The 12,866-nt window shown below is 38.0% G+C and overlaps 2 protein-coding genes across 29 annotated transcripts in view; one reads left to right on the top strand and one right to left on the bottom strand.

Annotated features, from left to right (window-relative positions):
• Positions 1-12,866, top strand: part of FBXO36 (F-box protein 36) — a 451,851-nt gene that overhangs the window by 225,421 nt on the left and 213,564 nt on the right. The gene's annotated exons all lie outside the window — the stretch shown is intronic.
• The window catches only part of TRIP12 (thyroid hormone receptor interactor 12), a 153,700-nt gene that overhangs the window by 14,119 nt on the left and 126,715 nt on the right, over positions 1-12,866 (bottom strand). For 21 of the 28 annotated variants that reach the window (XM_050751071.1, XM_050751051.1, XM_050751053.1 and 18 more), the window contains 9 exons: positions 12,449-12,600; positions 10,240-10,412; positions 9,425-9,498; positions 9,137-9,336; positions 8,381-8,508; positions 6,883-7,034; positions 6,062-6,204; positions 4,596-4,752; positions 2,860-2,958 (listed from right to left, as the gene is read on the bottom strand). In XM_050751071.1, coding sequence (XP_050607028.1) covers positions 2,860-2,958; positions 4,596-4,752; positions 6,062-6,204; positions 6,883-7,034; positions 8,381-8,508; positions 9,137-9,336; positions 9,425-9,498; positions 10,240-10,412; positions 12,449-12,600 — 1,278 coding nt within the window. The remainder of the gene's footprint in view (positions 1-2,859; positions 2,959-4,595; positions 4,753-6,061; positions 6,205-6,882; positions 7,035-8,380; positions 8,509-9,136; positions 9,337-9,424; positions 9,499-10,239; positions 10,413-12,448; positions 12,601-12,866) is intronic. The other 7 variants (XM_050751060.1, XM_050751061.1, XM_050751067.1 and 4 more) reach the window with 1 other exon arrangement.

Genomic DNA, 12,866 nt, shown 5'->3' with positions numbered 1-12,866 from the left:
TGCAGTAACACATGGTATCCACCAGATGGTGCTAGTTAATGCTCCTTTCGGCACACTATTATCCCAGGTTGAACAGAAGTCACAGATCAAATTAGTCTATTTCCTTCATCCAATGCTGTTGTTTCTAAAAGGATTCTTAAAATATTAAATCACTAACAGCACTTCCTCTGTGAGCCTCTGCAGAAGGTGGAAGGCCCAGGTCATGTTTGCTTTGCTGATACAACCTGGGGGTGGCCAGCCTTCCCACAGAGCAACCTGATCTCTTCAGGGATTATCATTCTACCCAGTTACACCACTAAAAGGGCAGGTACTCGGTTGAGCTTCATTTTTCTTTTAAAGGAAAGGAAAGCATAACACCCTAGAAACAGAAAAACAAAAGTTTGACAACTTGACTTAAAAAGGAATCTTTTTCTCTCAAAACTAACACATACTGGCACTTACTATATGACAACGTTCTGAGTGCTTCACACATTTCAGCTCATTTTATCATTCTAACAACATGAGGAGGCAGGTGCATTAATTATGTAAAGGACTGAGAGGACACTGATGAGTTTATGTTAACTTGCCCAAAATCACACAGCCAGTAAGTGGGCAGGCCAGGCTCCACGTTCCCTGTTCCTGATCTTTCACCTTCCCAAAAGGAGACTGGGTCACTGGGTCATTTGTAACCCCAGTCCTTGGGGTTTGGGTGGCTTTGTGAGCCCAAAGACTGGTATAATCCTTCCCTGGCTTACCAATCATCCCAATTCAAATAGGAGCCCACACTGTGACCTGAGATTTTCATTGGGATTCTTCTAGAGCTAGTTAGAAATTCTTCCTCAAGGCTACTAGCTGACATGTACAGCTGAATTTGAATCATAACCTGAAGCCCTATGCATTTCACAAAGTCAGTGCTTGTGAGGTAGGGGTGGAGGTACTTCCCCCTTTCCTAATGAAGCAGCTCCTGGAATCTTTTCTGAGGTCAACAGGTAAGACCTATAAAGGAAGGGCATAAAATCTTGATTTCACATCAGCAATCCAATCCTGCTCCTTAGAACAGTCTGTGTGAAGCCATTCTGAGCTTGTTAGGTTTCATGCAAGATGCAATTTTAACAGAACCATGAGGGATGAGAGAGGAAAGATATTTCCTGGCAAGAGAAAACTATGCTGGAGTAAGAAAGTAGAATGTATGTTTAAAGAGAATAAAAACATACCAAATGGTTACAGCAAAGGTCCTGTAGTCTTATGAGTAATAAATTCGGATGCATCAACATAGAAGAACCGCATCCTCTGAGCAACAGCCATGATCAAGCTACTAGATTCAAAAAGTTCGTATCTCTTATGCCAGCAGTCCAGGGCCTCCACTCCATCTGGCCACCTCCTTTTTATCCCCCTTCTCCCAGCACTTCCACAGCAGTACTAACTTCTGCCACTCACCACCAAGCCTGACCCTTTGCTCAGGCCCCATCTCCTACTAGAAAATGGTCTCTCAATCTTCCTACTCGCCTACACTAAGGTCTAACTCAAGGCATCTTGAGGACAGCACTCGTCTGAATGCGTCATTCACTTGGCACCTGTACCACTACCTTGCCACACTCTTTGGTACCTTTGTCCTGTGTCTCCCTAACTACACTGTCATCTTTTCAGTGCAGAGACTCTGCCCTAACCTGGAACCCTAGCATGCAGTATACTTTCTAGTACACAACAACTTATAATTTTAACTTTGGTGACTGAATACTCTTAGCTTTCCAGAAGTCATCAAGAAGGAGAAAATGCTTAATAAAATGAATGAAAAATCAAAGTCATGATTAAAATTACTTAAATAGGCATAGTTAGTATCTCATACACTAAACTGCTAAATCTATGATACTTACCATGAGCCAGTTCATGTACATGAACTCAGTCACAACTTCGAGGTTATACTATTTTACCTACATTTTACAGATAAGAAAGCTGAGGGGCAGAGTGGTTGGCTAGAAATTTTAAGTCCGTAAGAGGTTCAGGGAAGCCCCAAAACTCTAAGTTTTGTCTTAAAAAAAAAAATTAGGTGAAAGAAAAGGGGGAAGTATCCCAAGAGACTTAAATATACAGAAAATCATTACTTGAATCTTTTGGTATGCAAATGTTCATAGCAATGTTAGTCCAAATAGTCAAAAACTGGAAACAACCAAAAAGTGAATCAACTGGTGATTGGTAAACATATTTTGGTGTACCTATATAATGGAATACTCAATATATAGTTCATATAATAGAACTATTCCATAATAGGAAACAAATTGACACATGCAACATGGATGAATCTCAAAAGCATTACGCTAAGTGAAAGAAAAATGACAAATGAATACATACTGCATGATTCCATTTATGATATTATAAAAAAGATAAAATTACAGGGACAGAAAATACGTCAATGGTTATCAGGGGCTGAGGATTGGTTAGGGGACAGAGCGACTGATTTTGCATGAAATAGGGGCACTTTTTGTGGTGACCGGAGTATTCTTTATCTTGATGTGAAAGTGCATCTGTCAACCCTTAAAACTATGTTTCTGAAGTGTGCAGTTATTATTTATATCTCAGTAAACCTGATTTTTTCAAAAAGGCAATTCAAACATTTTGAAAGTTATCAACTGTTTAAAATATCCTTTCAGTTTATCAACTGAAAGACTAACAACACAAATGTGTTCTTACGCCAGGAAAAAAACTGCCTTTTAGTATGTAGTTGAACCTTTGAAAAATGGGGAACTTAGAACAAATCATTCAAGAGAAAAGACAGCAAACTCCCAACTGTCTTTCAGAATTTCATAGTACCAAGAAACTCAAATAACATTTAATCAAGAACACAAGTCAAACTAAATAACCATCACCGGACTCCAAGCTCACCTCATTTTCATACTGGATTTCTAACATGGCCCGTGAGCTGCCGAGGTCCTGCATCACGGACTCCGCCTGTTTCAGCAGCTCCTCTCTGTTCACAGTACGCTACGAAGAAAGTACAACTGTCAGGAAATTATGCTCTACCAATATTACGCTTTAATAAACAGGTGGCATTTCTTGAAATGCAAAAGAACAAAATCAACTCAATTGTTAACACTTATTCCTTAAACAGGTAACTCAGAAAAGGTTAAGAGGTAGCAGTATTGTTACAAACATCAACAGCATCTTGGCATACATTAAGGAAACCAGATGCAAGAGTAATTACTAATTTATCTTGTGGCCATGGCAAGTTCAGAAAATTCAAGTTGGGGAAGAAAAAAATCATCTTTGCCAAGTATCAATGCAATTCTCAGGGCTGCAGTTTCATGAAATCTCCCTGGGTACATTTATATTTAGATAGAGAAATAGATACGGAGGTGACAGGTCAAACAGGTGAGCTGGAAACCTATTGGCTCTGATCTGCCAAGATCCTACAAGCACTACTACAAACACTTGCGAATGAGATTTTAAAAGGTCCTGCTAGATTTCTAATTTATGCCAATATCAGTGCTTATGGAATCCTAATGAGGATATGAATAGGATGACTTTTTTTTTTGTTTTAGACGGAGTCTCGCTCTGTTGCCAGGCTGGAATGCAGTGGCATGATCTCAGCTCACTGCAACCTCCAACTCCCTGGTTTAAGTGATTCTCTTGCCTCAACCTCCTAAGTACCTGGGATTACAGGCATGCGCCACCACGCCAATTTTTTTTTTTTTTCTTTTCATTTTTAGTAGAGATGGGGTTTCACCATGTTGGCCAGGATGGTCTTGATTACCTGACTTCATGATCCGCCCCGCCCGCCTCAGCCTCCCATAGTGCTGGGATTACAGGTATGAGCCACCACGCTGGGCCCAAGAAGATTTTTTTAACTACAATGTTTGCTTTATGTTTTGTTTTGCTTTTCAGTATACACTTCACTCCCTGCCACCCATCTAACTCCTTTATTTTATTACTAATGTCTCTTATGAGACTTTTGGAGATAAAGCCTTTAGGAAAAGAAACTTAAATCCCTAGCAAAAAAAACAAACAGGTAAATGAACAGAAAAGACCTAAGTAAAAACAGTGCTGGTGAGAACTGTAGAATCGGTCTCCACTGGAAATGGCTCAGGGCACTGTGGTTCAGAGCCACAAATGTGGAGCCAAGATGAGAAACATAGATTAAGTTAGCAACACTGGGGCTAACTGGTAGAAGAGACTCAAAATATATTAAGGACTTTGTTTCAGGCTCTTCTAGTTGGAGTGACTTGTTAAGGGAATGAAATGGATCCAATTAATTCCAACTATTACATAAGGGATCAATTTTTAAAGGCAGGAGATAGTTTGAACTCCTAATTTAGAATGAAAAAGTTTCAGTGAGAGAAGACAAGATTCTTTCTTGGTCTAAGAGTTACGACAACTAAAAGAGCAAAGAGAATTGTAGAAATTATTTCAGAAACTGGCGGGTGGGGAGGAGAGAAACTCTTAACGAAGGATAAGGAAGAATCACAGATAGCCCAGTTCCAAGAGACTGAAAGGAAAATAGGGCTAGCTGACTAGGACCAAGGCCTCCACGACCAACATGCATATTTAGATATACTACATTTCTAGTTTTCCCATTATTTTGAAAAGCTCAGATTATTTAAAGATTTCGGGGAGAAACTTACTTTTTTTCTATCCAATCTAGGTGCAACTCTGCTATCTTGAGAATCAGACTGGTTGATTTCTGGGTTGGTATCAAGTAATCTTTGCATTGCTCGGTCCCGATCAAATGCAGTTACATAAAAAAGCATTTGCCGGGTATCAAAAGGAAAGAAAAATGGGCTGTAAAAAGATGCAATGTAAGTTTATTATCTGGATGAGAATTAGAAACTACTAAAAAAAAAAAAATCCAAACTTATATTAGAAACAACTTTTGATATGATATAGAATAAAAATTGTAAATAAAATCAGTAAAAATTGTTTAGGTCAATTTGTTTATTGATTTTGAGATGGAGTCTTGCTCCCGTCGCCCAGGCTGGAGTGCAGTGGTGTGATCTAGGCTCACTGCAACCTCTGCCTCCCAGGCTCACGCAATTCTCCTGCCTCAGCCCCCCAAGTAGCTGGGAGTACGGGCTCCTGACACCACAACCAGCTAATTTTTGTATTTTTTTTTTTTTTTGAGACGGAGTCTCGCTCTGTCGCCCAGGCTGGAGTGCAGTGGCCGGATCTCAGCTCACTGCAAGCTCTGCCTCCCGGGTTTACGCCATTCTCCTGCCTCAGCCTCCCGAGTAGCTGGGACTACAGGCGCCCGCCACCTCGCCCGGCTAGTTTTTTGTATTTTTTAGTAGAGACGGGGTTTCACCGTGTTAGTCAGGCTGGTCTTGAACTCCTGACCTCAGGTGATCCACTTGTCTTGGCCTCCCAAAGTGCTGGGATTATAGATGTGAGCCACCGCGTCCAGCCAGGTCAATTAATTTTAAAGAATTTTCATACTTCTTATATGAAATTTCTAAGTGATCAATAGTGCATTAAGTAGCCTTTCAATGCAGAATCTGATATTTAATTTTTCAAATCCTACACTTAAGTCGACAGATCTTTAATCTACCTGAAGGAAGTATAACATGACTAATGAAAGCTCATTTTTAAAATATGACCACCACCTTCATGAGGCACTTGAATCATCCTGAAACCAGCCCTATCTCCCAGTCCATGTCTGTGGAAAAATTGTCTTCCATGAAACTGGTCCCTGGTGCCAAAAAGAGTTGGGGAATGCCGATTTAAATGTATATGGCCAGTGGCTTACATTTACCACTGCAGTTCTAGAGTCCCTGACCCAAGCAGGCTCAGAGAATCAAGCAACTACACCTTTGGAATCCAATTTTATGAGAACAGATAATTTTGACTATCTTCAGCCAAACTGCTATGTGTACTTTCCTATTTCATACATAAGACACATACTACCAAGAAGATCCAGCCCCCAAACTTGCCTAGTCTGTTTACATGCTAAAGCCACACAATTAAGCAAGTTGTGATCAACGGTATTAATAAACATTTGACTAGGTCCAGTAAAGACAATGTTTCTGTAACAAAATACATCAAGACCAACCCAGTAACATTTCCAAGGCCACCATTACAGAAGTGATTGTCTTACCAGGTTTTTCCTAGCTCAGTAAGCCATGTTGGGATGTTTCCTGTCATGATTACTAAAGGATCTTGAAGTTGCCTATTTGCTTTTGCTGTTAACTTACTGTTAATAAATTCACTAGTTGGAATAATTTCCTTGCACATTGCATTCTGTAAAACGTTTTAAAAAAAAAAAAGTCTACATGTAGTAAAACATTAGGATTATATTCACAATCTCTTCCATTATCCCCAAATCCATGCAAAGTACCCTGAATTCAGTGCTGGTTGCCGACATACAACACACAGCCTCTCATTACTGTGTCCCACCTAAAACAACAATTCCCACAATACACTGTTAAGCCCTCACATGTACCCCTTGCCACTGCTGGGCACCGCCCCCAGCCACTGCTGCTGGCTCAATCATTCAGTGATGTTGCAGCTAATGTTTCATGCAGGGCCAATTCCTTTACTCTTCTCTATGCTATATAAATATCAACGGCAGCATGCAACTGTTACCCAACTTTTACTTGATATATAAACTTATCGTTACATGTACCTAAAGAATTTTAACTATAATAAATCCATGTTCAAGTTTCATATTGTAGCTTAATTTCATAAATTTATTGCTAGAGAAAATTTTACAAATCTGCCAAGAGAATTAATCTAAGCCTTTAGTCTTAGACTAGACCGGGAGAAAAAGTGGGGAAGAAGTTTCCACTGATGCGTACATTATACTTTATTGGGCTAGGATCCCTGTATTTAGCTGAATCACTATTTCCATTTCTAGTGCAATAGGAAATTTATCAATCACAGACCATGAAAACTTCTTAAGTAGGCAACGTTACTCACATCATACAAGTAATACCAGTATCGACTGATAGCATGTAAAACTCTTAAAAGAAGGATCACATCTAATGACGGGTCTTCAAATGTTATATTTTCAGGTGGTGTGGGAATGAGGTAAACTTCTAAAGGATTTGATACTGATGGGCACACTCCATCTAAAGGACAAAAGATCAAAGTAAGTTTTGATCAAAGAAAGGTGAAGCCAGTGCAGCCAAGGTCCTATCATCGCTAAAAGAGTAACGGACGTTGTTATAGTCAACGCTTGGAATCCTATTAGTAGGGTATTGATAAGTTTGACAGTCTTCCCATTTTATCTTACATATAAAATGCCTTGGCTTATAAAAATTTCACTTTCCCCTCCCAAACCCAAATAAACATTATAATGAAGGAAAGCTGGCTCCTCTACATTTCTCCTTTACACCAGAAACAACAGAAAACGGTAAAATGGCTGGAGGAATAGAAACAAACTGTTTAAAGTTAAGTTCACTGTTAGAGAAATTTCCCGGATATTTCATATCCAGTTTGTAACGAGACGAATACCTCAAAATTAAAAATCTGGTAAAAGAGACTTGGTTATTTAATGCAAGGCTTAGGACTGAACAGATTGAGGGTTTTCAAGTAGGGTCTGCAAATCCTTTGTTACTAGGCTGCATTAAGTAAAGGCACCAAAAAAATAAATCTGAGGGACTCAAAACAGTTGCCGTTTACTTATAGCAAGCAAAATAATAAAAAATCATACCACCATCATTTTGTAAAAGAAAATGGCATTTTTTAACACCAAAAACATAACAATCTCAAAATCAAGAGCCTTTTATATTGAACAAACTTAGTTGTGTGGAAAAAAAGTGCCACAGGGCCCTTATTCCTGTGGACCAGGGAAACCAGTGTGAGAAAATTACTGTGATGGTGGCAGGGAGGGGGGTGGGGGGGGTCTTCCATGGAAAAATAATATTGTCTAACTCTAAGGCATTGTTAGTATCATATTTTTAAAGGGAAGAGGTGGGGGAAGAGAGGAAAACTATAGACGGGAAGGAAGTATTACAGAGAAAAATAAGTCTATTACAAAGTGATGGCTATATTCGATGGTCATTACATTACCTGGCATCACTTTTTATGATTACTATAATTATACTACTGTCATGGGTGACAATAAAAAAGTAGGCACCAATTGGTCAGTGATCACTACCTTCAGTCTCTTCTTTAGTGAACATGTTCTACCAATGAAATTTGTTTCAGCCTTCATAAAAACCCAAACTGTTAATGAATAGGGAATAAGCTTTTTCCCAATTTTCCTTCTCAATTTAATTTTGTAGGTACTTAACTTTTCATTTTCTAGATATTAAAGTTGAGGATTAAATGTGATCAAACTGTTGGTAATTTCATTTATTTCTCAATTATATTCAAAGATTTTACTACTAAGTCCAAATCACTCTTTGAAAATCATGAAAATGGGAAGACTGCCCAGTTGGCAATCCATTTTCCCCTTTATCTACCATCTTACCGTGCCATAACTCATCATGCTTTTTTGCATTTCTAGGGGAAGTTTTCGTTGGAGCTGTTTGGGCTCTTCCTCTTTTACCACCAACACAATCTTTATTACTTTCTTCATCCTCTCTCACAGGTTTATACCTAAAATGACAAGACAGTATATAAACCAAATGTAGATTTTGAAACTGATACAAAGCCAAAATCTAAGCCACGGACACCACAGTTACCAGAAGACCGTTCTGAGATCTATTCCCCTCTCTCTCCCTAGCATGAACGTGGAGAACTTCTTAGAAGAGACCACCTAGAGACCACCTTCCCAGGAGGGGCTGCCTGAGAAACTCCAAGGGTGGTTCTGAGAAGAATGGCTCTCTTCAAGCATATGTAACAGACACTCACAGACAATGCAGGAAGCTGCATCCAAATGCCTCTTAAGGACTCAGAGATGCCCAACTTCAGATTACCTAATGGAACATCATCTTATGGCAACATTTTTGTCTTAATTAAAGACCTGAAATAAATCTAGAAAAGTAGATGTAAACCATGGTTATTGTCCATGAATAAATGTTTTCCAGTAGAATGAATGAGGAGGCTATATATACATATGCATATGTACCTTATCAAATATTTAAAATCGTCTTTAAGAACTAAAATGTGTGATTTAGGGCCCCCTATCCTTATGAAAGCCAGCCATCAAGTTAATGTGAATTCTAAAACACAAGAACAGTTTCAAAGTTTATGAAAAACCAAAAGAAAGAATTTTCAGACTTGCCATATTGTATGAGTCTTTGTCCAGATACCAGCTCTGCCTAGAGGATTGCTCTCATCATCCGTGGATTCTCTTTCATCTTCAGCCTGTATACTAAACTGCCGTACTGCCTGATACACGGTCATGTTATATGGCAGCAAATGTTCTCCAATATAAAACTGCAGCCTGTGTCTTACATTTCCTGAATTTAGGAACTGGGCAGCCTAAATAAAGCAAAGCAAAAGCCATTTAAGCCAAAGGCCCTGAACTTTATATAGTACATTATGACATGGTGGGAATATAGTACCTTACCAGAGACTCATCTATTTCCTCGTCTGATCCATCGTCATCACTGTCTTCATCATCTTCTCTTACTCTTCCATACCCTGAAGACCCAAGTAGACTTTTAAACTCATAGCGATTTTAGGTGTGAAAAAACAAATTCTGTATACACTGGTTAAACATCTTCTCAGAAAAACACATATAGGTTGAGTATCCCTTATCTGAAATGTTTGAGCCCAGAAGTGCTTTAGGTTTCAAATTTTTTTTCAAATTTGGAATATTTGCATATACATAAGATACCTTGGGGACGGGATACAAAGCTAAATATGAAATTCATTTATATCTCATATACATGGTGTGAAGGTAATTATATAGAGTATTTTCAATAATTTTGTGCATGAAACAAAGCGTATGTACACTGAACCATCAGAAAACAAAGTAGTCAGGTGTGGAGTCTTCCACTGGTGGTGTCACGGCAGCAATCGAAGTTTCAGATTCTGGAGCATTTTGCATTTTTGATTTTCAGGTTAGGGATGTTCGACCCGTATATATTACACTCTGATCTATGAAGCAGAAAGGTCTAAGAAAATTGCCAAACACAAAATGTCATTTCTACTACATTTCACCAAGATAAATTAACTCATCATTCAAGTAAGCAGTCAACCCCTAGTAAGTTCAATGTATGACTATATACTAAGTAGAAAAGAAATGACAGGAATGTAAGTTCCTGCCATCTAGGTTTTAACAGAAACAACATTCAACAGAGAAATAACGTATATATCTCTTAATGTAAATTTCTCCCAAATATACATACATAACACACAAAACAAATACATGGAAAGTACCTCTAACTACAAGGTATCTCTCAATGGCTTGTACCAAAGCCAGAGGGTCGATCTTGACAGGTCCACCCTTCCACTGCTTCACATTTGCACAGTCTGGATGTCTTTGTAACTGGCATTTTAATTGATGTGTGTTGAAAAATTTTAAAGCCTGTGATCCTCTGTTGAGAGAAAAGCTCAAGATAATTTGTGAAAAAAAAGTTAGTCTATTATTTTCACATTTAATATACATTAATTCAAATAAACGCAAGTTAATACAAACTGCTAAGACACACTAGTACTAATCATTTACTTACCAGTTCTGTAAATGTTAAAGCCAATAATTCAAGTTATTTAGAAAAACATTTTATACATAAGAAATAAAAGACGGATGTGTATGCGAGCATATGCAAACCTTAAGTCTAACATTTGACCTCTGTTCCATCATAAATCCATGTGAGCAGAAATACTTCACCCATGAATATTTAATTATTTTTCTGGAACAAAAATCCCTCAAGTATTTAAGCACATTCACTTCTGCAGTATTTTGCCCATTTCTACTGAATTACATTTTTAAAAAAGCAAAAAAAAAAAAAAAAAAACCAAAAAAACCCCCCAATTTTATTTCAAAGATTTCAGCTACAAAATTACTTTAAAAACTAATCTTTAGAATGTACTTTGCTATAACAGTTTTGAATGAAGCAGTTTAATAGCTACAGCAGTTGAAACCTGGTCATGATGTTTAATTGTTCATTTCAGAAAAGCTCTGGCAGGAGTCGGATACAAACTTAAACTGTGATTATCTGTATGATTCCACAAAGCAAGCTTGTCCAACCTGCGGCCCACAGGCTGCATGCAGCCCAGACTGCTTTCAATACAGGCCAACACAAATTTCTAAACTTTCTTAAAACACGAGTGTTTTTGTTTTAAGCTCATCAACTAACTTTAGTGTTGGTGTATTTAATGTGGCCCAGGACAATTCATCTTCCAATATGGCCCAGGGAAGCCAAAAGACTGGACCCTCCTGCACATAAAGCATACAAATAGGGATGTGGAGAAGAATATTCCATTTTATGAATATATATATATGCAAACATACTCTATATAAATTTGGACAAAAATAAAAAGCTTCATGATTTTCTCAAGCACAGGTGAAAATGCCCCCTTATTTCATGAACTCCTCCAGGAAAGCATAATGATTGAAACTGAGTAACACATGCCACATTAACTTTCAAAGCCGAAAAGAAACCCTAGTCCATGATGCGATTGCCTTATCACTCAACAATGCCTATTGTTCTTAATTCAATCAAAATTTTAAAAATGTTTTTAAAACATCAAAATGTGGATTTAAAAACCAAACTGGGCTGACTCTGGTGGCTCAGGCCTGTAATCCCAGCACTTTGGGAGGTCAAGGCAGGAGGATCACTTGGACCCAAGACCAGCCTGGGCAACAAAGTGAGACCCCGTTTCTACAAAAAATAAAAAAATTAGTGGAACATGGTGGCACATGCCTGTGGCCCCAGCTACATGGGAGGCTGAGGCAGAAAGATCTCTTCAGCCCAGGAGGGCAAGGCTGCAGTGAGCCATGTTCACACTAGTGTACTCTGGCTTGGGCAACAGAGTAAGACTCTGTCATAAATAAACAAACAAACAAATACCAAATTTCCTATTTTCTAGGCTTCCAGTCAAAATATTCCATGAAACTTGTAACATTCCACAACATAGAACAATTCTTTCCTGTAGCACCTCAAGAGTCCTTAAAACTACATTAAAAATATATATATTTATTAAACTAGTAAAACTTCAAATGTTTGAACCCATCAAAATATAAAGTTTTAACCACTTATATTACATACAAATCATACTGCTCAAAATGTAAACGTTATTCACATCCGCAAAAAATGTTTTATGCCTATTGAAGTTAAACACAAAGTTCTTAAAGAAATTTTGTACGTTAAAGTGTATCAATTTAAGGAAAACTTAAGTCTATTACAAGTTACGAATACAATCACTGGATTATATATTTATAAAGCATCCTGTTTAAGGCACATGGCATAATTTTAAAGACAAAAAAGCATTTGATTCATTCTTCAGAGTACTTTATTTCTTTCATCGTTACAGCTGAATGTTTTCTGGGCTGATCAAGACTTTACCAGATCTCTTGCCATCTTACCTCAGTGAAACTAAGTACCAAATTCCAGTGGCAAGGGTATAGCCAGGCAATGGTCCTTACCTGCCTCCTGTCCCATTTCCACTAGGGAAATCATGTACTTTGACTGGAAATTGTTCCATCTGGCTGAGGCAGTTGTTCATCTTGTGAACTAATGCCAACAAAGGTGCATTACCCACTGGTTCCACTCTTCCAATGGGCTCTTCTCCAGGAAGCTAAAGTTATAAATAAACAAACAGGTTAAACAAGGCCTTTTCAAAACAAAACTCTCCTCAAAGAGAAGATTTAATAAGCAGCTTTATAAAAAAGAGTAATTTGTCTATTCATCTTTATCTTTTATTGCAGATTTGGTTTGAACGACATTACCACATCAATTATTTCAATAAAGACAATCGTTTTGTACAGTCCACAATCCTGTATTCACAATCCCTACATCCAAAGGCTCTGAAAACAGAAGTCACTTGGTGGCAAAATCTGATCC

The sequence above is a fragment of the Macaca thibetana genome, chromosome 12, assembly GCF_024542745.1.
Source record: "Macaca thibetana thibetana isolate TM-01 chromosome 12, ASM2454274v1, whole genome shotgun sequence".
NCBI classification, from domain to species: Eukaryota; Metazoa; Chordata; class Mammalia; order Primates; family Cercopithecidae; genus Macaca; species Macaca thibetana.
Note: the sequence above shows the minus strand (reverse complement) of the source record. Positions and strands in the feature narration are given on the sequence as shown.